The sequence below is a fragment of the Aulonocara sp. 'chitande type north' Nkhata Bay genome, linkage group LG9, assembly GCF_057382095.1.
Source record: "Aulonocara sp. 'chitande type north' Nkhata Bay isolate Kocher_YH1m ecotype deep benthic linkage group LG9, A_spYH_male_GT1.1, whole genome shotgun sequence".
NCBI classification, from domain to species: Eukaryota; Metazoa; Chordata; class Actinopteri; order Cichliformes; family Cichlidae; genus Aulonocara; species Aulonocara sp. 'chitande type north' Nkhata Bay.
This window is the reverse complement of record NC_141352.1, coordinates 19,542,408-19,567,658: the sequence shown is the minus strand read 5'-3', so window position 1 is coordinate 19,567,658 and position 25,251 is coordinate 19,542,408. Positions and strand designations below refer to the sequence as shown.

At 41.6% G+C, this 25,251-nt stretch overlaps 2 protein-coding genes across 3 annotated transcripts; one reads left to right on the top strand and one right to left on the bottom strand.

The window, feature by feature from the left end:
• Positions 1 to 5,830: 5,830 nt before the first annotated feature.
• On the bottom strand, positions 5,831 to 12,041 carry zic4 (zic family member 4). Of its 2 annotated transcripts, XM_086306367.1 has the most exons (3): positions 9,250 to 12,041; positions 8,521 to 9,141; positions 5,831 to 6,466 (listed from the first exon to the last, which is right to left on the bottom strand). In XM_086306367.1, the coding sequence occupies exons 1-3, from the start codon at positions 9,674 to 9,676 to the stop codon at positions 6,027 to 6,029; spliced, it is 1,488 nt and encodes a 495-aa protein (XP_086162493.1). In that variant the 5' UTR covers positions 9,677 to 12,041; the 3' UTR covers positions 5,831 to 6,026. The 2 variants fall into 2 exon arrangements, with proteins under 2 accessions (XP_086162493.1, XP_086162492.1); XM_086306366.1 differs by having other exon boundaries at positions 8,521 to 12,038.
• Positions 12,042 to 12,412: 371 nt separating this feature from the next.
• Positions 12,413 to 24,554, top strand: zic1 (zic family member 1 (odd-paired homolog, Drosophila)). The gene is made up of 3 exons (XM_086306368.1): positions 12,413 to 14,689; positions 15,146 to 15,309; positions 15,795 to 24,554. The coding sequence occupies exons 1-3, from the start codon at positions 13,729 to 13,731 to the stop codon at positions 15,990 to 15,992; spliced, it is 1,323 nt and encodes a 440-aa protein (XP_086162494.1). The 5' UTR covers positions 12,413 to 13,728; the 3' UTR covers positions 15,993 to 24,554.
• Positions 24,555 to 25,251: the final 697 nt, after the last annotated feature.

Here is a 25,251-nt window from a genome sequence, read left to right as displayed (position 1 = left end):
TTGATCTCCAAGGACCGTCGAACATTTCATTAGTGTGTAATTTATGAATGTTTGACAAATATTAAAGAGTATGTAAATATGAGAGGCATAATGTCTTTCCTGCGGGAGATGGCGAAATGACCCAAAGTCTTCGATACTGCTAGAGTGATCACATGCATTATGTTTCTTCTCAAACTGTGCATTTGCTTGTCTGTTTGGAACATATTTCCCATCTGACGTGTGAAATAGTGCAGATAAACCAATGATTCATAATACTGGCAGCATTTGCATCTCCTAATACTCTGTGTTATTTTGATATATGATGATATACTATCTTTTTTATCGAGTGTATAAACGCACTTTTGCCATTATGGCTTTGGCTAAATCAGTAGGAGGGTTTTTTTGTCCTAAAACGGCCCATTTCCTTGTTTGTGAACCAATTCCAGCGCAGTGGCAGGAAAAAAAATCGTTATTTTATTGTTATTTCTGCAGCACTGGCTATCTTAACTTCTGGAGTTGGGAATCGCTTTTGTTCAGAGCAGGAGCTTCCCAAAAGTTGAGGAATAACCCTTTTGTGATTTGTTTGTTGGTGTGTGGGGGGAGTGGGTGGGTGTGCGTTTTCATTTTATATTTAATTTACACTAAACCTAACACACTTGTTCTCCATGACACTAATATGTGACAAAAAAAATCAAACATTTGGCTCACATACAAAGATCAACAGAGGAAAATGCATTCGAAATATGATAAATTGCCGCATGTATGTCAGGTCGATTTATTCGCCAAAGGGTAAGTCTTCAAATTCCTAATCACTTATGCAGCATGATGCATGGTCCTCTTTTATGACAGTGAAGCTTGCAAATGTGCTGCACAGTTTAGATACGTGACTGTGCAGTTGCTGAACACCTAATATTTACTTACTGGAAAATAAGTGAAATTACTTCATAACATGATCCGTGTACGCGTGTAATCCTGTTAAAGAGTTGTTTTATTATGTGTTTGAAAAAAAAAAGAAAAAAGAAAAAAGGAAGAAAAACAAGGTTTCACTTAATTCTCACTATTTTTCCCCTTCCTCTTCCACGCACTCAAAGTAAGTGCACAAAGTCCTACAATAACGCCATATCTCAAATTGCTGCTCGCGATATAGCAACAAGTTTGCACGCATATATCGAAAGCGCATTAACAATACGAGTCATCATAGCTCTCGCGTGCTAATAGTCTCTGGTTCAGATTGCAAGATCAAATGAGAGAAGATCTCACATCAAAAGAGACCAAACAAGCGGGTCGCTGATTCATTCGTGCAGCTGCATTGAGTCCAAGGCCAACAGGCGTATCATACATTGAATGGGAGCTGCTATTCAGAGTGCAGGTGTGAAGTATGTGGCACATTCTGCCATATAATGTGGAGGTTGTTAGAAATCCGTGTTCGGGCCTATAGGCTACTAGGGGGCTGATTCCCATTGGAGGGAGCCCCACTCATCTGGGGAAGTAAAATAACTTAGTGTCCTGAAATCTGTGGATGACGGTAATCCCAAAACCTGGGGAGAGAGTTGAGATGTGGAGCGGGTGGGGGGAAGAGGGCGGTCTATAAGGTCTTATTGGCACAGATTTTATTTCCCTTCTTCAGGTTCTTGTGACTTATGTTGAGTTTGCCTGCTATATACAAAAGCTGCCGCAGGGGTGTAGCCTTAAACCTGCCTTGGCTCCGCTTGCTCACCTCTTTATATGCGGAATACAGTTAATTTAGCTTTAAAGGCCGTCATAAATCTTTATGACGGAAGCTCATGGTAGCCTATATATCACGGTCACGTGATCTTGTAAATCCCCTCGGAAAACTAACCTTGGACGGTATCGGAATAAAATATTCAATATTCATGACAGGCTTTATGGTTGTAGTTAACTTGTGGGTGTGCATAGTTTGCCTTTTGACCTCCCTTCTCCACACTTGATCAAAGTCTAAGAAATAAAGTGTAATACTCCTTTGCGAGGAAAAAGCGGTGGAATATTCCTATAATAATATTATAAAACAATAATAAAAGAGTAAAATTTGGCGGGATTTCTGTCATTTAAGTTGCCATTTTGACAGCTCAAATATAAATATATTTACTGTAGTAAATAATGAAATCAAAACACCTTTTTTTTTTTCTTAAATCAGTGTGTCCACACTGGCAGCCTTATTATAACAACTCTGTCCAGCTTTTCCGGTCTGTTTCTGGTTGGTCTATTGCACCTGTCTCTCTGTCTCTTTCTTTCTTTTCTTTTTTTTTTCATGCCAATTTCAGCCTCTTCATTCCTGATAATTATGACCTGGTTGGTGTTGGAGGTGCTGATGGTGGAGCTCAGGCGTGAGGTGGGCGTGGAGGAAAGGGGGAGTGATGAGGGTGGTGTGGATGAGGTGGAGGAGAGGAGGGGGTTAGTGAGCCTTTTACTCCAAGACTGCTAATCCCCCTATTAAAGGGGCTTTGTTCAATAATGCCGGACAGTTTCCGGAAGTAGGATTACCGCCTCCATTATTTTACAAAGAAATAATATTTCACACTCAAATGAGCCTTAGGATGCAGCCGTGATAGTGAGAGGGACTTAGAAGAAATGAAATAGATTCATTTTCTCTGTTTTTTTGTAGCGATTGAAGCTCGACCTCCACTCCCCCTTCTTTTCTTTTTAATTGTCCCTTCTGCAATTAACGCGAATATGTATTTCCTGTTGAACTCCAGCGTCGCCAACAGTTTCCTGTTTTGCTTCTTCAGCAGTCGTGCAGTGTTGCTTCTCCCTCCTTCTCTCTCTCTCTCTCTCTCTGTCCCCTTTATACCCCCCTCCCCCAACCTACCCCACCCCATCCACGCACACACACCTGTTCTCGATTCTTGACCCTAGAGATGGTGTCAGATCAGAGGTTGTCACTCAGCTGAAGGCCGGATGAGTGAGTCCAACGTGATCGGTTGTTAAAGAGCTCTTACTGTATTGACTGCCTCTGGTATCAAGTATCTGCACACCGGGAATTTAACTGTAAAAAAAAAAAAGGTATATATAGTAAAAGCAAACAGTCTTCATATTTTATCTCTGCTATGGTAGCTACATGCACGCCGGTTAACACTCTTTGGCTCCAAGCTGCTTTGCAACCAAACCCCGCACACGCCCGCTCAGTTTCCGACAAAGCACAGGATGTTTCTGTTTGGTCAACGTCATAAATTAGTCCGCGTAAAGGTTACCAAAACTGCAGACCTGCACAGTCCCTCAACACTTGGCCACGGTCTTATTTTTAATTGAAATTAATCCACGTACCCCCCCCCCCCCCCCCCCCCCCCACACACACACACACACACACACGCACTTTCATCTTTGTCCGCAGTGAAGATCGAATTCAGAAAAGAGAAGAATGGCTTAAAAACGCAAAACTGGCCACATGTAGCCGAGACACGGACCTCGTCTTTATAACCCGCCCTCTCCTTACTCATTTTCTAATCAAACAACTTTAAAAAAAATGTTGCTCGTCGTTCGCTTTCTGCCTTAAATGGAACACGTTTTTTTTTTTAAGCGACTCAGTTTCTTGTCCATTTTGACGGCTGGAACTAAAAAGCTTTAGAAGGCCCAATAGAGAGGAGCCCAACAAATCGGTGACAAAAGGCTTTCCGTGTCATCAACGTCGTTCAGACAACCTAAAAAGAATCCCTCTGATATTAACTTCCACTTCAAAGACTCTCTTTTTCAATTGAGATCCAACTATCTTGTTTTTTCTTTTTCTTCCTTCCTTTCACACCCCCCCCCCCCCCCCCACCCCTATTAGACCTGGTGCTAAAAAACAGAGGCATCACCATCATCTTATTCTATTAGTGTTAGTTTTCTTTGCTTTCAGTTGAGCCTCTATCACAGAGCAAACTGTCATGAACTTAACCAAACCCTGGAAACGCTGAGGGAGAGAGAGAGAGAGAGAGTTGTAGCTGTGTGCGCTTTCCACCCACTTCTGCCTCAGTGAGGGCCAGAGTAAAAAATGTACTCCTCAGCCTGAAGTTTTCCCACTACAGCAAAGGTCTTCAAGCTTTTAGTTAACTCCAAATTTTCACTTTTTAATTATAACGTTGGAAAAGATTTCTGCCGGGGAAAAAATGGGGCTTTCTGCAAAGTCTGAAATAATTAATTTACTTGTCTACTATTGAAACGGTTATCATTAAAAGACAGACTCTCTCCTATAGTTTTATGTATTTTGTGTGTAGAGTCTAAAATATGATTGTGGTTACATTTTATCCAGTGAGCGGTTAGGCCCTAAAGTGCAAGTCTATTATGGTGTGGGACAACTGTTTTTTAGCGGCTTCTCCTTTGATTGTCGTAAAGTAGGCCCGGAGCAAAAGAATATATTTCTCTTCTTTATACTGCCCCAGTCTGCAGTATAAAGGACATAGATTACCGTTTCCTACCCCATGGGAAGCAAATATTACATTATTTAGAGCAGGCTTTTGAGTCCACGGACTTGGCCCCATATCATTTGAGTTTGACTTGGCTATTGCTATAGAAATCTTAATTCACCATGAGGATTCACCGTCGTGAAAAAATGGCTCTTTGTGCGAAATGCTCTTTGAAGTCTGGATCCGAATATTGTAGCCTTTCATCAAACTCTACCCCACGTCTGCATCATACCACAGCTCAGCGGAGTAAGTGAGATTTAACACAAGTGTAGCACATTTTAGACCGCCCCTTTCACCGAGGGAAAAAAACTTTAAAATTAAAAGAAATTATAACTGCATTTTCTTCCGAGATGATTTTTCGTTTGATTATTACTTCGGAATTTAAAAGACGTTTTGAATCCGAACAGCAGGCATGAACGTGGGATATGTTAGTGGAGCTGACCTTCAAGCTATGCAGCAACAGATTGTTTAAGAAAATATATTAATAATATATAATCTCTTTTATAATATAAAGGCGTGTTAAGTGACCAAAAACAAACAAACAAACAAACAAACAAAACAAAAGTGATCTTTATCAAGAGACCTGATAAATTCTATGAACCCGAATAGCTCAGGGATTTAACTTTTGTCATACAAGATTTATTCAAAATACTCACAAATTACAAGGCAATTCGGTACGCATTTTGAGTGCCGCTGGATTTCAGATATTCAAAAAAAAAAAGAAAAAAAAGACAACAATGATACAAAAAAAAAATCACAAAATGCCCACTTTGATAAAAACATTTATAATTTCACGGTCGTATATCAAATACTGCAGGCATATGAAACAGCTTAATTACTGACCCTCTGCACAAATGTTTGGGAGGGGACGTAAGATGTAAACATAAAATGTTTTTGTACAAATAGCCGCAGTATCCGGTAAGAAACTGCTCCGAAGACAGATCCTTACAAAACTATCAACATCAACACATCGAAACTTACAAAAATTTACAAATGTACATTTTTTTTTCCTTTTTGTCTCCGTTGCTGTTGTTGTTCTAATTCAAACATGCACTTTGGTTCGGTAATACAAAATCCTTCAATGTTAGATTGAAAAATAAATAAAAACATATCGAAGTTCAAACTCATTTACAAAAAAAAATATAATAATAATAATAATAATTTTACACCAACATGCCTAAGCCTACAATAATGTACCACATTGTCTAACAGATTTACAAGACTCTCTCTGCAAGTGGACCTGTGGGCCGTCAGGGCGTGTAGGCACCGAGCCAACCGCTCTGAACAAGTGATGTTTGAAAATATATTCTTTTTATATGCCTGGAAATTAGCACGTCTTCAAGGTTAGCACATTTTCCTTCCGATGTGGTTAAAATGCGTCTCTTGATTCTGGATTTCTGTTTTGTGGCTCATCCCCTTCACTCACCCCCCCCCCCCCCCCCCCCCTCCAAAATAAGGGTACCAGTGGTCCTAAACAGGCACATGGGCACCAAAGCCAAACCGCGTTTTTAATTGTTAAGCTTGTGGAAATGTGTTTCTGTCTCTGCTGGTGTGTGTGTGTGTGTGTGTGTGTGTGTGTGTGTGTGTGTGTGTGTGTGTGTGTGTGTGTGTGTGTGTGTGTGTGTGTGTGTGTGAGCTTGAGCCGGGTTAAAAAGCGTCCCTCGGTTCTGGGTTTCTGTAAGGTGGTTCGTCTGCGGGGTTCGGTGTAGAGTGCCCGCTGGGTGGTGTTTGGGCGCCGCTGGCACCTGAGCTGTGGCAGACGTACCACTCGCTTAAATTCGCGGGCTGGGAGGCTCCCACCGGCTCTGACAACACCGAGGAGCCGCCTGGTTCCCGGCCCAAGTCTGAGGAAGGGGAGACCAGGGAGGGAGTGGACGACTCATAGCCCGAGCTAGGCGGAGGGGACTTGCAGTGCACCTTCATGTGTTTCCTCAGGGAGCTGGGGTGTGTGTAGGACTTATCGCAGCCTCTCACTTTGCAGTTGTAGGGCTTATCGCTGGTGTGGACGTGCGAGTGCTTTTTCCGGTCACTGCTGTTGGCGAAGCGTCTGTCGCAGCCGTCAAATTCACATTTGAAGGGTTTCTCACCTGTTTTTGTGAGACAAGATAAAACACAAATAAGCGAATGAAAGAGTTCAAATGTGAACACGTGATACTCACCCTGAGGCACTAAGCTGCCTTTTCATTAACATACTTTTTTCCCCCCTACATGTCTTCACTTTTATATGAAATGTACAAACAACCTGGTTAAGTGTAACATATGAGAGCACGAGCTGAAAATGAACTATGACCTGTATGAATACAGCCAAAAATATGTAAAAGTGTGCCAGCTTTTATTATTTCATGTTTATCTTTATAATGCCATTTGATTTTATTTTGGGCATTTACACCCCCCTCCTCCCACTTGCACTATGAAAACAAAAGTTTGCCCGCCTGGACAGCTCCCAGTCTGGTGTAAACATGAGGGCTGAACCCCTACTGTCCTGGGTCTATACCTGGTGTATGCATCCATCAAGGCATCAGTCAAAACAGACAAGCTACGAGCACAGACATAGCAGGCCTGTAATACCGGCTCAAAAATAATGATGAATCAAAGCACTGCCACCGCCAGGCTTCACCTACTGTGCGATAACGCAGTCTGTGTGTAATTTGAATCCTGCAAACGGTTGTGGACTGGCTCTAATTTTGCGTTTTAATAACAAGTATTTCTACCTGATTATGACAAGGCAAAAAAAAAAAAAAAAGACAATCTGAATAAATTACACGGAAATCATCCACTGCTGATTTTTCTCCCCCGATTAAAGCTTTTGAGAATATGTAATTGCCTCTGTCTAATTACACTTGCGGGCTGAATATCAATTTGACCTTCAGCTGTTGGGTTGAGAGAGCCAATCAAGGATATTAGTGTAGTACAAGAAACCGTCGAGGAGCAGACCCCAGGGGCAGCCCCAGTCATAACTACACTTTCGGATAGGTTTTAAACATGATACCAAGGACCAGGCCCCTTGGGAGTCAACACACAGAAATAATTTAGCAGATTTGTACTTAGGTAATGTGAGCAAATTATATGAATAATACATAGGGTGCAAAAATGAAACAGAGGGATATTGCCATGTAGCCACCGATAAAAAAGAAGGGCAAAAGTAATTGTATTCATTTACAAGTCTGACTCGACATTGTCAGGCCTCTTTTCCTTCCTAGTTCCACAGCACGTCACTGGGTGGCAAGCAGCCATGTTGCACCAGTATTTGTTTTTGCAGTTAAATCAGAGATGCTTTAAGCTGCATTGCATGCACACCCATCATTATGCAGGTAGTCAGTCAGCTGTGCAAACCTGCCTGTTAGTAAACTGTTTCAGCCGTCTCCACTTGTAAACTTGTTGCTTGAGCTAAAGAGTACAAAGGCTTAATCGTCCAAAAAGCACGTTTTCTGTATGAACCGGTTACTTTCAGATTGATGAAACACACAGCTACACGTAGCTTACATGATTTTGAAATAACAGCGACAAAAATGAAACACAATAATAATAATATTACTACTAAAAATAATACTAATAACAGATGAAGTGGGTGGCCAAGGCTAAAATAAAAACATCATCTCCACATCATCATCATCATAACCATTATATCTATTGCTAAAAGTGAAGATGCACCTTTCCAGCTTTGCTGCCAGTCATGTCTGGCAGGACATGCAGTGAACTAAACAGGACCTGACGTGGGCCTCAGTCTTTCTGCTGTGGTGTAAACAAGAGGTTGAACCGTCAAACGCCTGAGCGAGCTGTACCATAATCCCCAAACCCAACCTTTGTGAAACTTGCGATCACTGATGCAACTCATAACAAACAGGTGGCCAGTAGCTGTTGCGTCCTGCTGTATAGGCTATCGAGCAGCAGCGCAGACTGATTAATTGCCACAGGTCTTGAAAGTGCATTATAATGCGTAAAGTTGCGTAAAATAAAATTACAATAAATAAATAAATAAATAATGGAAAATTATCCACAAAAAAATCACTTCCCTTGCAAGTAGAAAGCGTGCAAACCCCACAGCTGAATTTCAAAATGCGACTTGATAGCTCTATTTTACGATTTACAGTGCATTTCCAACAATCACAGCATTTCCTTCTATGAATATTAAGCCACTGACCTGTGTGCGTCCTTTTGTGAATCTTTAGATTTTCGGATCTTGCGAACACTTTCCCACAACCAGGGAACGGACACGGAAACGGTTTCTCCCCGGTGTGCACTCGAATGTGATTTACAAGTTTGTATTTTGCTTTAAACGGTTTGCCTTCCCTGGGACACTCTTCCCAAAAACATATATGGTTCGCTTGCTCTGGTCCTCCAACGTGCTCTACCGTCACATGCGTTACGAGTTCGTGCATGGTGCTGTAAGTTTTGGAGCAAAGTTTCTTCGGCGAGTGCTCCGGCTCCAGCCACTTGCAAATCAGCTCTTGCTTTATCGGCTGCCTCATGTAGCGGAAAAAGGCACCGGCTCCGTGGTGGTGGTGAGCGCTAAGATTCATGTTCAGATTCAGACCACCGTAGCCATGCAAAGGCGAGGCAGAGAACGGATCAGCCCTGGAGCCTGCCACTTGACTCAAGTGATCAGACCTAACATACATTTCTCCAGGTAGTCCTAACCTTATTTGTCCATTCAGTGTTTGGCCACCCGGTGATCCGCTAGAAGGCTGCTCGTGGTGGAGTCCGGAGAAGAGGGTATGGTTCCCAGCGTCAGGGTGATGACCATAGTGTCCGGGATAGCTACCTGTTGTTGAGACAAACATTCCGTGGTGAGAGGCTGAACCAGCAGTCTGGTCAGTCAGTACTGGCATGGCTTGAGCTGTCAGATCTCTCCGGATGAGGAAATCCCTACCTGCAGATAAAGCCTGGGCCGTGTGAGACATAGAATAGGGGACCGATGTCGCCTGAACCGGGCCAAAAGCTCCCGTTTGACTGGAGACCACTTCACTGTGGCCTGCCATATGATGATTGTGGTGGTGGTGATGGTGGTGGGGATAATGATGGGCTGGGCTGATTTTGAGGGCCGCGGAGTGCCCCATGTGTTCTGGCCCGAATGGACTCGGCCCCAGGCGGGGTTCCGCAGTAATCTCCCCAGGGTGCGAGTGAGCCATTGAGTGTGGATGGCTGCTGAACCCCGGGAAGCCTGTCACGCTCTGAGGGGTATGGTGGTGATGATGGTGATGGTGGTGAGCCCCTGCCAAGTCAACTAATCTCAGCGCCGTGTTCCGTTTGGAAAACGTAGGGTCCATCACGGGGCTTCCCAAAGCATCCACGCTCATTACTTCCTAATTTTAGAATAACTTGACAGCAGGCAAAATAATAATGATGATGACAAATATATTTTAATCGCAATGAAAAAATAAAGAAAAAAAACTTTATAAAGTTAAGTCTATCTGCAGACTACATGGAATCCCATTCGGTTGAGAGGCAGCAGCAGGACGCTTTGATACTGAATAGAGATTCATGGTAGGCGCTGCAGCCCGTGGAGCTAAACAATCACCCTGCGCTCTAATTGGTCAGAGCTCTGTGATTGACGTCACCAGTGACAGTTTCCAACGTGAAGAAAAATGTCTTAGTGACAGCGAGCAGCTACCGCGCATGCGCAGTGCCTCGGGCAACGCTCAGGAAAAAAAGGAATAGTTGTTATGCAAAGGTTATTGTACAATAAAAGTCCTAAAAAGTTGATCCCGATATACAGTCGCTTCTCCTTTGTTGCGGCTCACAAAGGCTGTGAGGCTATGAAATAGCAATTTCCCCACTTTGATTATGTCCTTACAAAACAGACTGCTCCGCGAAGAGTGTACATATTGTCGCTGTAAAAGTTGTAAGGATCATAAATAATGCAGTGATATCTTTATTTTGCACTGCAGCGTCAAGGGCAGCTTTACGCACAAATTACGCGTAAGTTTACGCACGTAAACGATCGATGTCAGCGGAGAAAAACTTGTGCAAAGGACAACTCCACGTGGTAGTTTTAAATAGTCCGGAGTACATACCATTAATATGCGCTTTGATAAATGCACATATTTACATATCCAGCCGTTTGCCCTTCAGCGCATACTACAGAGCTGACTCCGTGCTCTGCCTGGTGGGATCCGTGTGAGTAGGATGTGTGAATAGGGCGAGCTGCGGCCATTGTCCCGAGGAAAAAAAATGTAATGGACGGGACCTGTTGTTATGATCCGGGGTAATTTTGCTTTAGACCCAGGACGGTAGCAGATGAGGGTCACAGAAGGTGGTGCCGTCGCAGACTTAAGTTCAAAATAATTCGTTTCTGTAGCCCACTGTAAGTACCGATACAAGCTTATCCTGCAAAGGATAAAACTAACCGTGATTATTTTTCTATCTTTGTTTGAATGCGTAACAGAAAGACAGTAATAGCTACAAATCGTAACAAAACGCCATGCGGTTTTATAAATTATCCTCCAGATGGGTATTTTTTTCTACACGGACTTTGTCTTTTTTAAACCGTCAGCAGACTAAAAGAAATCAAATGGTTAGTTATTACAATGCTGACTAATTTGTTTATATAGCTTCACACGGACTATAATTTTCAGCATGGTTGACTTTTTCGGTGAAACAATCTTGCATGCCGACACTGCAATAATTGTGTTGCAATATCATAACTGTGTAAGTTGTATTAGATTTTTTTTCTCTTGTGACACTGCCATTACTTTGACTTTTCCTTATTTGTTTTTTTTACATTTTGGGAGTATGCGTTATATACACCAATTCGACATGTGCGGCTCATTTTTGACTGAAGTTTTATCATCTCTGTTTGCAGGGAAAAAAGATGACTGTGACTTTGTGAAATCCATAAAGTAGTGGTCAATCTGATGTCAGATACGAGGTGTTTTAATAGGTGCTGTTTGTCTTCTACGTGGTTCGTAATTTGTAGAGTCAAGTCTAAAACCCCAAATTATTTTCAGAGTCGCTCGTCAGCATTTCCGTTAATGAGAAAAACAAGTGCACACTATCTGAACTTGTGTTTAAGGGTGACTGAATTCATCATTCTTAGATGTAGTAATTAAAATAAAGCAATTAACCGAATATTAAGTGACTTTTAATCAGCTACCATTTTTGATAAGAGAAAATCAGTTGCAAACCTGTATTACTCTAGGTTATTTCTATGGATTGACTTGTCAAAACCTTTGCTGACAGCGTCATATCCAGCACATTAGAAACTGAGTCAATATTTTGAGACGTGACGGATCCAAAAGATGCTTATTAAATGGCCTTTACGCATGTGGCTCATGAGGCTCACAGCTGCAGCCTTCAGAGGCATCACAGCACCAGCGTAATGCAAAACTTTGAAGTGCTATTTCTGGTCCAAGTTGTGCATGCACTCACTCTTGGAGACAAGTAAGCTAGGGAGCTGTACGAGATCCCAAACCAAAAAGCTGAATAATGCAGCGAGGTCTCATAAAACGTCGCATTTGCTCCTTTGGCTTTCACTTTAAACCCTCAAATAGCTTCTGCTAACAATTTCAATTCTGCACATGTAATATCATAGCCGATTATTGGCCGTTTCATTAGGATAGCTTTTGCGCATTAAAACTAAATATATTCAATTCATTTTGAGGCACACGGGGAACTTTGAGTGCGTTGCAGTGTCATGTACTACTGCAGCAACTCTAATTTATCTTTGCATGTTTCAATTTTGTATACAATACTCTCAGCTTATCAATGATATGTCATTCTTACCGTTTCCCACCTGTTGAAATATCCCTCCAAAATTTTGTATAGCAGAATATGGGGACACCTAAAAGGGAAAAAAAAAAGGTCGGATCAAGTCGTAGTTCTACTTGTTAAGTTGAGAACAACAAAACTTCCTCTCTTTCCTTGGTCTCCTAAGGCTGACTAGGAGAATGGCTTGTAGAAGCCAGTCTAGTAGCCAAGAAGATATTTTAATGGTTTGTATGGCACGTCTGTGCGTGTGGCTTTGAACTCTAGCAGCCGGAGGTTCCTGCAGAGAGCGCCGCAAATCCCACTTGATAACTTCGACAACCCACAACGTTTTACACACAGGTTATGCATTGCTGGTCTGCTAAAAAAAAAAAAAAAAAAAAAATTTGAGTGAGTCGCGCAAGCTCAGCCAAACCGTGATGGATACATTAGGTATAGTTGTAGATCCAAGTTAAATACTGGCCTATATATTCAAGGTAACCTTTGTGAACGCGGGGTGCTGGTGAGCATGATGTGGAAATCTAAAGCACAGATGTTCCACTGGTGTGCGCTTCAGTGGACGCCGAAACACAGTGTTGAAGTGAAACAGAGCTACAAAACTCGGACTGCGCACAAGAGGAAGAAAACAAAACGTTGTATGGACTCATTTGAAGTGAAACAGATAAAGTGATAATCCCCTGCCTTTCGAGAGAGTGATGACCCCAAATGAACTTCAAATAGCGGTTCCCCTAAGTTTTCCGAATGAAACACATCTAAACCGTGTCTCTCTATACCTGTACCTGGCACACGTGATGACGGGTCCAGGTTAGAACTCTGTCAGGTTTCATGATCTCCTGAATGCTGTCCCACGTGCAATAAATAAGAGAAGTGTCAGATAATAATCATTGAAAGCAGACAAACAGATTGACGCATCTGTCAGCCTGAGCGCTTAACTGTACAAAACGTTACCAATTACACAAACAAAAAAAGGGCGTGCTTGGTAATCTGATGGCCATGGCAACAAAGGCAACGTTTGGTTTGTAACCCTTCTGCACTCCGTGGCTGCAAAACGGGCTTCGACTTACTTTCTACGAGGCCAATTGTTGTCTTGTGTTTCCCAACTTTTGTTTTGCTGTTATTCAGCCCTTTAACCAAATTCACAGTCAGCATTCTCACAATATCTGGGATTGATGATGCAAAGAGGCCAATAGAAGTGAGGGCCCTGCACCGTGGATTGTTATTTGGTGAGTGGATGTTATTGGGGGGAAAGGGGCTCCGCCAATGAACGAGAAGCTCCGGAGCCACGTGACTACCCCCCTCCTCTCCCATTCATCAGGGCTGGACTGTGTTGTCTTTTCAATTCATTTATCTGCAGGAATGATTGCGACTATCAGTCTAGAGCTCACCGCCTGACTGAGGAGGTGAAAGTTGCGCCACAGGAAGATAAACCGCAAAAGACAATATTGCATGTATACACGATTTTGCGTGTGCATCGGATGAGCGGTATAGGGGGATTCCTCGCGTCTTAAAAAGTAAACAGAAATTCGGTGGATTTGAGAGTTTGCTCAGTGTAGAGGTCCAAGAGATACAGAGAGGGGGAGGAAGAATATCTGCGCGTGGTTTTTTGATTTCTGCTCTCAGTCGTCTCAGCGAGTCTAGACTGAAGATGCTCCTGGACGCAGGACCGCAGTATCCCACCATAGGAGTCACTACTTTCGGCTCCTCACGGCATCACTCAACAGGCGAAGTCACAGAGAGAGAAGTAGCGTTGGGGATAAATCCGTTCGCGGATGGGATGGGCGCCTTCAAAATAAACCACAGCTCCCACGATATTGGCTCCGGACAGACGGCGTTTTCTTCCCAGGCGCCCGGCTACGCAGCAGCTGCCTTGGGACACCATCACCACCCGACCCACGTTGGCTCTTACTCCACGGCGGCTTTCAACTCCACCAGGGACTTTCTCTTCAGAAATCGGGGTTTTGGGGATGCCACCGGGGCGCAGCACAGTCTGTTTGCCTCCGGAAGTTTCGCAGGGCCACATGGACACTCAGATGCAGCCGGGCACCTGCTCTTCCCAGGGCTCCACGAGCAAGCAGCAAGCCATGCCTCTTCCAACGTGGTCAACAGTCAGATGCGGCTGGGCTTCTCGGGGGACATGTACGGTCGGGCCGACCAGTATGGCCACGTTACGAGCCCCAGGTCTGACCACTATGCGTCAACCCAGCTGCACGGCTATGGCCCCATGAACATGAATATGGCTGCACATCACGGAGCAGGGGCCTTCTTTCGATACATGAGGCAGCCGATCAAACAAGAGCTTATCTGCAAGTGGATCGAACCGGAACAGCTGACGAATCCCAAAAAGTCGTGCAACAAAACTTTTAGCACGATGCACGAGCTTGTGACCCATCTAACGGTGGAGCATGTGGGAGGACCAGAGCAGACGAACCACATTTGCTTCTGGGAGGACTGCTCCAGAGAAGGAAAGCCATTCAAAGCCAAATACAAACTTGTAAATCATATCAGAGTACACACCGGTGAAAAGCCCTTTCCGTGTCCGTTCCCCGGCTGTGGCAAAGTATTTGCTCGATCGGAAAATCTAAAAATACACAAAAGGACTCACACCGGTAAGATCCGCACAGATTGACCGTTTTTTTTTCTTAGTGCCAAAATCAGTGCTGAGAATGCCTCATCCAAAATATGCATGCAATCAGGATTATTATTTATAAGGCAGCTGCAGTATCTTCACTGACATTTGACTCAGTGCAGCTGTCGACAGAAAATATTTTATAGGCTTTTCTTTTTGCTTCCCCAGATTTTCTATTTTCTATTACATTTAAAATAATATTTAAATTCAAATTGATATTATTTATGCACATCTAAATGAGCTGATTCAAATGTATTTACAGTAGATAATTATTGCAAGGCAATCCAATCCAAATGACTATTAAAAATATAAATCTTTACTCTGGTTACTGTTTTACATCTTCAATTATGTAAAGTCAAAATAAAAATGTGTAATAATAATGTTAAAGCCCCATCGGTGTCAAACACTATATTGTTATTTTTCTTGCTTCGTTTAGGTGAGAAGCCTTTTAAATGTGAGTTTGAAGGCTGCGACAGGCGGTTTGCAAACAGCAGTGACCGCAAGAAACACATGCACGTCCACACATCGGACAAGCCCTATCTCTGCAAAATGTGCGACAAGTCATACACACACCCCAGCTCCCTCCGAAAACACATGAAGGTAAAACCCGTTTTATTATTATTATTATTGTATTTTTTTGTATTCCTGCAATGTTTATCTGTGTGCAAGTGCAATTCACAGACTGTTTTTTTTGCTGCTTTCAATATGTGACTGGAAACCTGGATACAAAATATTTCTTTATTTGTATGATTTTATTCTAACAGGATGTCCCAGTTTTTTCCCCCTCCTTTTTTTCCTTCAGTGTAGTAACAGAAACACAAGTTAATTTGTCTTGACACTTTCTTTCTTTAACCGACAAATCAGATTAAGATCTTAATGGGAATAATTATGTTTTGGGTATGCTTTTTTTGTTTCTTTTTTTTGTGTTTTTTAGAATTCTGCACATGTCCCCCAACAGTCAGATTAGGACTTTTAATTTGTTTTGATGAGGTTCTTATGTTCTGTGTTTGATCAAAAACAAAAACGAAAACAAAAACCCCCACGGTGCACCACGATTCTCAAAACACGTTTCTCATTACTCGCAGGTCCACGAATCCAACAATGCAGGATCGCAGCCATCTCCAGCGGCCAGTTCAGGGTACGAGTCGTCGACACCTCCCACCATAGTATCACCGTCCACAGAGAACCAGAGCAGCAGCTCCATATCACCAGCAGCCTCAGCAGTACACCACACAACCAGCCACAGCACGCTGTCGTCAAATTTCAATGAATGGTACGTGTAAATATTTTTGAAAAAGAAAAAGAAAGAAAGGGGAAAAAGACTGCAGAAATAAAGAAATAAATAAAACTGCTTGGAATCAAAGACTTTATCAAGTCAGCCAGTGAAACGAGGACTGAAAAAAACACGGGAGGCCCAAACGATCAATAAAAGGCTGCCTTAATGTCAGTGAAAGAGAATGCATGGACATAAAGGAGGCAAGGACAGCCACCTACTTAAACTTTTCCCCCCTAAATATTTCTTTGAGTCTTTATTTTTACTGAGAGACTGCTCAAAAAAAAAAAAAAAAAGGAAGAAGAGAGAGATCTCAAAAAGCATGCTATCTGCGGGTAGAGGCCTGAATTTTTGTACATAAGGATTTCACCAAGTTGAAAAAAAATGTAATATTTTATTTTGTAAATAGTTCTATCACAGTTTAAGGGAATTTGTGAAAAATGTGGTCCCTAGATATATGGAAAAATGAGATGGTTTTAAGAATACTGCGATGAATAGACTTCATTGAAAAGAATGTTATAGTTGTGTACCAAATGTGAATTATTCAGTATTACTACAGTCTACACGTCGACTTAACCGACTCTTAGTATTAATGTGCTTTTGTAGCCTATTCAGTGCAACATTTTCGTCCAAGGTCCAGTTTGAGTAGCACAGTATCATTGTTGTTATTTAATGTCATGTCGATAAATCGTGTAGTGAAAGCCTGAAATTCCGTGTCAATCTGTTTATGTAGTGATAATTATAAAATCTCTGTCAATTGCTTTGTCTGAAAGGAAGTATTATGTAAGTAGCTCAATTTTCCATATTTATCCGCATGTAAAGGACCGGTAACATGTTAGAAATGATCGGTATTTATGGAGAAATGCGCTCATATGTAAAATTTAGTTTACAAAAACAACAAAAAAAATGTTTGGATACATTTCGTACTATATTAAAGGATTAAAAAAATACAAGAATGCAATGCGTTGGAGGTTATTGGTTTCATTAGTGTTTGAGGTTGATCTCAACATGAGTGCTGTGTTAAACTAATGGGTTCTTTTTATAGGATGCATCACCAAAACAGACCCCCTTTTTTCCACCACGATAATCCATTTAGTACAGTTCCGATGGAAGAATAATTGCATGGTTAGTTGCACAAATAATTTTAACTCTTTATGTGTGTGCGTATATGTGTGTGGGTGTGTGTGTGTGTGTGTGTGGGGGGGGGGGGGGGCTTTTGCAGTAGGCGCGCATATGTGTGTTTGTGTGTGTATATAGATATATATACGTGTGTGAGGCACCAGCTCAGTCTGAACGTAAAGGCTTGCCGTGTTTTAAACACGCTGTCACAACTTTTCCTGCCAGTCGATAATAAGTAAATTCACTCCCCAGTCTGCATCTTCTGTTTATCCAAAATTAACATCCAACACTTTGCCCTCCAGTAATGTGCAAATTAAATCGATTAATCACGGCGGTTGTTCCTCGGTGTAAAACCGGATTTTTTTCCCCCCTCTTGCCTTACTTAATTGTTCGGGAATCTAATTTTCCAATCTAATTTTTCTTTCCTGCGTTTTGTCGGATTTCATAGATTTAGGGAGAGTTGGTGTATTAGTCTGGCCCCTCATTGTTCCTGGCTGCAGCTTGCTTGACCGCCCCATTAGGCAGAGATCACATCAGCAGCCGCCACTGATCATGGTTAACACTGGCAGTGTGTGCACGGAGCCACGATCTGTCAGTCTGCACCCTCGTAAAGGCTTGTCGCACATGCCCGAAAAGAGCCACACAGCAAATTTAACATCCCAAAAGGAAAAAAAAATGTACACATAGCAGCAGAGGAAACGCGTGCGTGTGCTCGTGCATGCTCGTCTATAGCGGCAAAAAATAAATAAATAAAAATAAAATAAAATAAAAAAAAACTAAAAACGACTCCCACCATCTTAGATGATTTGTTGAAATGTATTGAAATGTATTCATATTTTCTTTTCACGGACTATTAGATTTGGAGATAAATGAAGGATGGTAATAAAATGACTTTTTCGACTCTATTTAACACTATCTATCTGGTCCCAGTGCAGATGCTGCTCTCGTGCACCGCTATGGGGGTGAAAAAAAAATAAAATAAAGACGCACTCCACGCCCGTGCAGTGAATTCGTTTGCAGCTTTATAGAAAAATGTTCACATGCAACTTGAAATATAAATAGTTTAAAGTGGATGTGTTAAAACTGGCTCCTGTGGTTTTCTGGGCTGGCAGATAGTCCACACGTGCATTTTATTTAAATATAAAGTTGATGCCAAATTGACAAATGTTTGAGATAAAAGCTCAATTCGGCAAAAAGACAAAACAAAACAAAAAAAACAGTTTATTTATCATTTGAGGGAAAGTCTTTAAATGTGAAATTATGTTTCGAGTCCAGACTAATAATGATGGAAAATGCTCTTCGTGGAATGGATTTAAACTCAGACTGGATCCATAGTTTTTGCCTGCTAATGGCCACAGACTTGAGTTCATACTTTAGCCACGTTGTTTTTTAATTTCCCTGCAGATGCTTTTAGCAAATAGTGAAACTAAAACCTTTAAGTCTTACAAAAAAAAAAAGGAAACGAGAAAACAAACGTTAGCTCTTTGCCCTGCCAACACAACTCAATCCAAAAAGCAGGGGACTTTACTACTTAATTCTGACTTCGTGGTTCTGTCGTATTACTTTACACTGAACCTGCACACGGTGTCGAAAATGAGATGCTCGTAAAAGAAGAATCGACGAGAGGCTGGAGGCGACTTCCATCAGGCTATAGGGCTGATGGTGACTCCAGATCAAATAGGAGCGCGGGGGGAAAAACATCCACTTTAAATGTATCTACGCTCAAGTCTGGAAATGACAAACAGATATCGGGAAAGCGCAGGCGCCAGCATCATGAATATTTATTACTAGCACTTGTGGCCAGTAAACCGAGCCTGACGTTTGTGTTACCAAGGTAGACACGCTGCAGCTTATGTGCGCATCAAAAATCAGACAGATTCAACCTTTCTTACTTTTGTTTTCTGCTTTTTGAAAATGCACGTGCAGTATATGGAAATAGGCTTTCATTAAAAAAAAAAAAACGAACAAAAAAAACCCCACTTTCAACTCTTTCCCTCCCATTTTGTAAGTTGTGGCTGCTCTTAATGACTTGTTTGGACCTTTTTCCCTTTTTTGTGAGATCACCCCCCCCCCCCCCTTTTTTTTTTTTTTTTAAATCAGACGCTCTGATAAATGCTGCTTATGCAGAAACTTTGCACTGACACGTGGAGTATAGCCCAAGATTAGAAAAAAACTATAATCCACGCTCCTTGATGGATGAGGTGCCCATGCTTTTGCCAGCGCTCTGATGTGCATGCCCAGCTGCCGTCACTCTATGAGAACTAAATCAATAAGTTAAACATTTGCAGTGGGGTTTAACTATTAGGTTTCCGGCGGAGGCTTACACGTGATATCCATTTTTAAGTGATAAGGGAGTTGAAAAACTTGGGAGCCTACGCCCCGAGTTTGAAAGTCGTGAAATAACTTGCAAACCCGTTATCCCAGAGTCCTCATCTGGCGGGCTTAAGGGTTCTAATACAAAAAGGTCAAATTCAAGTCAAGGCCACTTTGGTTTATTGGCATGCAGACATTTCGAAACGCCTCCAAGAAACCCTGTCTTATTTGCAGCCATAAAACGACTCCAGTGCCAGAGCCTGGGTAATGGAGCAATCCATCCCACACTGAACATCTAAGTTTGCATAGAAAGACAATCCAGACGCTGATTTACAGAAAAATTACAGCATGTTATTTTTAATCTTCATGCATATTCAGTGACTGGACGTCATTTATATCGTTTTATTTTCGTGCCCCTTTGAAATTTGACTGTTTAATTTATTAATATTTTTTTTTTGTTATTGATATCCTCATAGTTATTCCTATTCTTATTCGCTTTAGACACCACTTAACTCTAAGAGAAAGGTGTAAATATTTCATTTCACATAGATTTGTGGCATTATCGTCCCAAAACAAAAATTTAAACGCATTTAAAATTTAAAAAGAAAAAAAAGTCAACTATCAGAATTTCGCTAAAAGCTGAAATTTTATTGGTTTGGTGGATTTGATTGGGATACTGATTCCCTGTTGGAAACTCTCGCTAAATCCTCGTTTCTTATAAACAGCAGCTCTTACAAGTACTTTAAGTCGAGCTGCCACATGTGTAATCTGCTGGGACCAACGCTGCACTGGAGCAGCTCGCCGTTTTGTCCGTGACAGGCAGAGGAAATCTGTCTTTACAAATGGAATGTCCAGCTGTTGTGAAATAATGCCATTTTCTAGACAAAAAACCCAAAACAATACAAAAAAAACAACAACACAAATTTGTGTCCCCCCCTTTCCTTTTGTCTAGTTGATGTCTGTCTGCCTTGTGATAATCCAGACTGTAGCTCGTATAGTTCAACGCTTTTTTATTTAACCACATCGCTGATTGGAACATTAATCTCCGCTTTGCCACCCCGGTCTCCATGCCGGGGTTGGGGAAGGGTTCGTTATAGTGAAACATAGGCTCACCGTGACCCCTATTGCATCAGTTGTGATGTCTGACATGCTATTAAGTTTAGACCATGCAGGAGATTTGTGGAGGCGCTGACACGGTGTTGTCGCGTCCCCTTTGACGTGCTGCTAAATGAGGCCACCCCAATTAGCGCTTTGCGGCAGGGTGAGACTGCAGCACACCTCAGCCTTCAGGAGAAAAAAAAACAAATAGTCACCGTCTGATGCCTGTTTTTTCCTGTAAAAAGTCAATGCGCTTCATTCGCACATGCGCAGCTCTAACAGTGGGCTGTTTAGTTGGCCATTGTGGATTTTTGGTGGTGCTCAAGGGCACTCTGGTGATTAGCGGTTAAACAGATCTGCAAATGTACAAACTTCCGGTTCCAAAACATCTGTTTTTAACCCTTTAACCCCTGAGTCCCAGAATCAGTTAAAGGGCAGTTTCACCTTTAATTTGTTCATCTTATATTTATAGCATCTTTACAGCGACTTTTCTCTTAATTCGAAACACAGCCATTTATAAATCCCCTCAAACAAGTTTCCGTTACTGACATCACTGCATGCTCTTGTTTACATTTGGACCACGTGAGTGCAGCCTATGACATTCATCAACCGTAATAAAATAAGCTCGCGTTTTGATTTTATGCGGCTGAAGTCAAACCATGCATATGGTACATCACTGCACTGTTCAGTGGAGAGGCATTCTCACTTACAGAGCAGCTTGTCAACATCTGCTTATCTGATGAGTCTGATAATGACTCCTTATTTCACAGTGTGGATTGGCCAGCCAGAGATAATCAGTGACAGGTTTCTCCCGATCCACTGCACATCACAGTGTTGGTGCGAGAATGCATCATAAGCTGGCCTGGAAAGAAAACATGGCTGAAATCATACCACTCCGAGGACTTAATAGTTTCTTGAAACATAAAACTTGATACGAACAGATGTTTGGGTTTCATCCTGCTGCATGCTCTTTTGTATTCCCAAGGCTTTAACAATGAGTCCAAATTAACCTATTAGCTATCATCCCGAGAACATGGCATGTGGTGTCCTACTGTTAACTGGTAACAGAATGAATCTCTTTGTTGCCATTTGCACATTTGGGGATTAGGATGGAGTCCCATCGTGTAGGTTCTGAACATAATGTACACAAATTATCTGTCGTATCACAGGTTTGTTGTAGAAATAGGATTTTCTAATCTTTCAAACAATTTCTTATCATGTTTTTTTTTTTTACCTTTTCCAAAACTCATGTGTGCTTATTGCAAGTGAAAGGTCACAATGCGTGTTTTCAGAGTCTTTACATGGCAAGCAAAGTAACAGAAGCTCGTGCTACAAATGGCAGTCATAATTTATCAAGAACACAAAGATCAAATTCTAAAAATTAAATATCAAGCAGCATTTGTGCTCATTAACACCATCTCGGCGAATCTAGCAATCACCCTACCCTCTGCACAACCACTTAATCTTTGGGTTGCCTGAAATTCATTGTCGTTTTCCTGTTGGGCTGCTGCCTAAACCCTTCAAATATTTTTCAGAGACAAGGGGCAATAAATATAAGTTGTTTTGCTTGCCTGGTGTTTTGAGTGCAGATATTTTAAATAAAAATGGATTTCTTTTTTTTCTTCCCCTCCTGAGTAAATCATTCCAAAGGGGGAAAAATGTGTGTGCAATGAAACAAGCTGGAATCACAATTCCTCTGGTTAGTTGGCTTGTGCATGTAGAAATGCTGGTATTTCCAATGCTACGTTAATATCGACTGTGTGTTTTTTTTTTCTGCTTCTTCTTCTTCAAACATTTGGTGCTTTGTAATTGTTCTGGCTCACTGTTGTTCAGTTTGATTCTGATAATGGAAGGACATCCATCATTAGAGTCCAGTGCACACTGTGGCTGTATATGTGTTTGCCATGAGAGCGTGTGCATCTGTAGACATTTTGCATTCATTATTATTCAAGCGTTTCTGACATCAAGCCTATTCAGAATGGCATAAAAATGCAGCAGTGTCGTCAAGCCAAAACCCTTATCCCTGCATTAAAATGTTGCCACTCTCAGGAAACGCAGAAAGATAAAAACATATTCTCGCTGACCTTAACAAAGATATGTAAACCGTTCTTGTATCGTCTTGTTGCCACTGTGCAGAAGGTATCAACAGAACAATGCGGTGTAACAGCAGATTAACAGCATCCTGCTGAAAGGTACTGATTGATGCAACACATCAGTCCTATTCCACCCCTCAGCACTGCATTCATTTATAATTATAGTAGCAACACAGAAAGAGAGTGATTAAAAGTAAAATTTGGCAAACAAAAATGTGGTATGTAAGGTATCATCATAACAGTGCGCTTGGCAGGGAATATTTTTCACCAGCTGCCTCAGCAGGACACAGGTGGAAATGAAACTTGACTGGTGATGGGAGCCAAGAAAGACCTGGAAGCTGAATGTGTCTGTCTGTGTGGGAGTGTTTGTATGACTGTGCACACACACACACACACACACACACACACACACACACACACACACACACACACACACACACACACACACACACACACACACACACACCAAGTGGTGAACTGAAGAACGCAGGATATTAGCTGTCTAACGCTGTCAGAAGACAGAGAAAGTGGGCTGCACTGTCTGTGAGAAGGAATCCAGAGAACAGGCAACATGCTACACATTTCTGAGACACATGATCGGACTTGGAAACAAAAAGAGCTCGATTTAATAAAACTATGTGAGCAATAACAAGCCTGTTTAAAATTAAATGCAATGTTTTAGTGAAAAAAAAAAAAGATGTTCAGTGAGATGTGCCAAATTCTTTCCCACAATTCTTCCAATAAAGGCCCAAACTGTGTGCAGCATCTGGTGCCCGCAGGTTCTCGCAGTTCGATTTTATGTCTATGACTCTGATGTTCCATCATGTCACAGTTAACCGACTGATGCAATGTGGTTTAGGTGTGAATAGTCTAAAATCTGCGATGTACGGTGTCACGCTGCTTGCTGAAGCTGTGGTGACCTCTGCACTATTTTGACAGGGATGTGAAGAAATGGCGAGAACGCACAGTGTTGAATGCATCCAAAGCTTCTGTAATCATTTTAAGTTGGCATGCAGAGCTTAGCATACAAAAAGCCAGCCACTGAAAGGTAATACAATCAACATGTAACTAAAAACACAATGTAATGCGTGAAGAGAAGGTTGACTAAAGGGTTTTTCTGTGAAACATCAAAGCTAAAAGCTTGCTTTTATTTTTATGACTCCAGGCATAAAAGGATCGGAAAAACAAACACAGTTCTCTCTTTGTTTGGAGCAGCACAGCTCAGCCACACTTTCCAGCTCGAGTTACGTTATTGTCTTCCATAAACATGGTGGCAGGCAAGAAATCCGTCTATATCTAACTGAGTGACAGACCGCTTGACAGGTGCAACTGTGATAATTCAATTTATCGGCTAATAATAATTTCTAAATAAAATGTTACACATCATAAGGCACGTGTATCCCATTTATTCCAATTCGGTGTTGCTCACTCATGGTTTGATTGATAATGATTGGCCCAAATTTGCGTGGTCCAGGTGTTTGCCGTTTATTATTTTTCCACCCCCTCCAATTAATCACTAATTGGTCTTTCCACCTGCAACGGAAAATATACCACAACTGTGGCCAAAAACCTCACACTGCCACTTTCTGGAGGAAAATGTACTGAAATATTTATTGGTAAACACAAAAGGTTTTAATTTAAGGAGAAAATATAAAAACAACAATACTTCTTATGACTTTATTTGTGCAGAATTTGCATTTGTTTTTATTTTTGCTCATCATGACGTCACGTTTAAAGATTCTGATATTTTGAGAACAACTAGCGACTGCTTCTGATTTTAATGTTTACAGTGTCAGGATAATTCTGTCTTGGCTGAGGTAAGGTCATTGTGTTACAAATAGAATCATATTTGTATTTTATGTCTGCATATAGAAACTGTTCATTGTCAGAATCAAATTGGTTTTATATATGTTGCATTAATAAAGTTTTCTTTTTTTAAAATCACAAAATGTGTCACAGTGAGAATGCAATGTAGCGTGTTTGCAGTAACCCTGACTTACCTAGATGCTTTCTATCCCATATCAAGGCTACCTGTATTGCTTGAAGACCACGTAGACTTCTGCCTTACACAGGTACGGCAAAAACCACTCCAGTGAAAGGGCAAATAAAATGTTAGCACTCACGAAAGGTCAAGTCCCCTCCGCGAGATCAAGTTCTGAAAAACAGCTAAGCTTTAAACGACTGACAACATCTAAATTTCTACATGAAAGTTCTGGAGCTGAGAGGAAAGCGGCATCACAGCTACATGCAAGCCCACATCAGAGCAAAAATGCTTGTATTGCACAAGTAATGGTGCATTGTGGCTTTGTGGCTTACTGGGAACTTTTCAGCAGTCTTTACAACTCAAAAATGAATGTTCAGACATTGCATGTACCACAAATGCTCAAGATGGATCCTCCACAGGAATGTGACAGTCCAGATGGCAATATCTTAATGCTTTTTATTACAGCTATTTAATGTTGTATATTGATATAAAAAAGATGGCTTGGGTCCATTGTGAGTGTCTGTTTACGCACACCAAAGCAAACAGCACGGACAGCGTTTACGTGTCATATTCATCACATGACTTGTCTGTAACCACTTCTTCTTCTTTCTTTTTTTTTAATTATGACAGCCCCCTGCTCTGCATCCACACACAGCTATTAG

Excerpts from the sequence above, each read along its gene's own strand:
- zic1 (XM_086306368.1), top strand. The coding sequence starts at position 13,729 with ATGCTCCTGGACGCAGGACCGCAGTATCCCACCATAGGAGTCACTACT. Across the intron at positions 14,690-15,145 it reads ACACAAAAGGACTCACACCG|GTGAGAAGCCTTTTAAATGT; the intron begins GTAAGATCCGCA and ends TGCTTCGTTTAG. Across the intron at positions 15,310-15,794 it reads CCCTCCGAAAACACATGAAG|GTCCACGAATCCAACAATGC; the intron begins GTAAAACCCGTT and ends CATTACTCGCAG.
- zic4 (XM_086306366.1), bottom strand. The coding sequence starts at position 9,676 with ATGAGCGTGGATGCTTTGGGAAGCCCCGTGATGGACCCTACGTTTTCC. Across the intron at positions 6,467-8,520 it reads TCACAAAAGGACGCACACAG|GTGAGAAACCCTTCAAATGT; the intron begins GTCAGTGGCTTA and ends TCACAAAAACAG.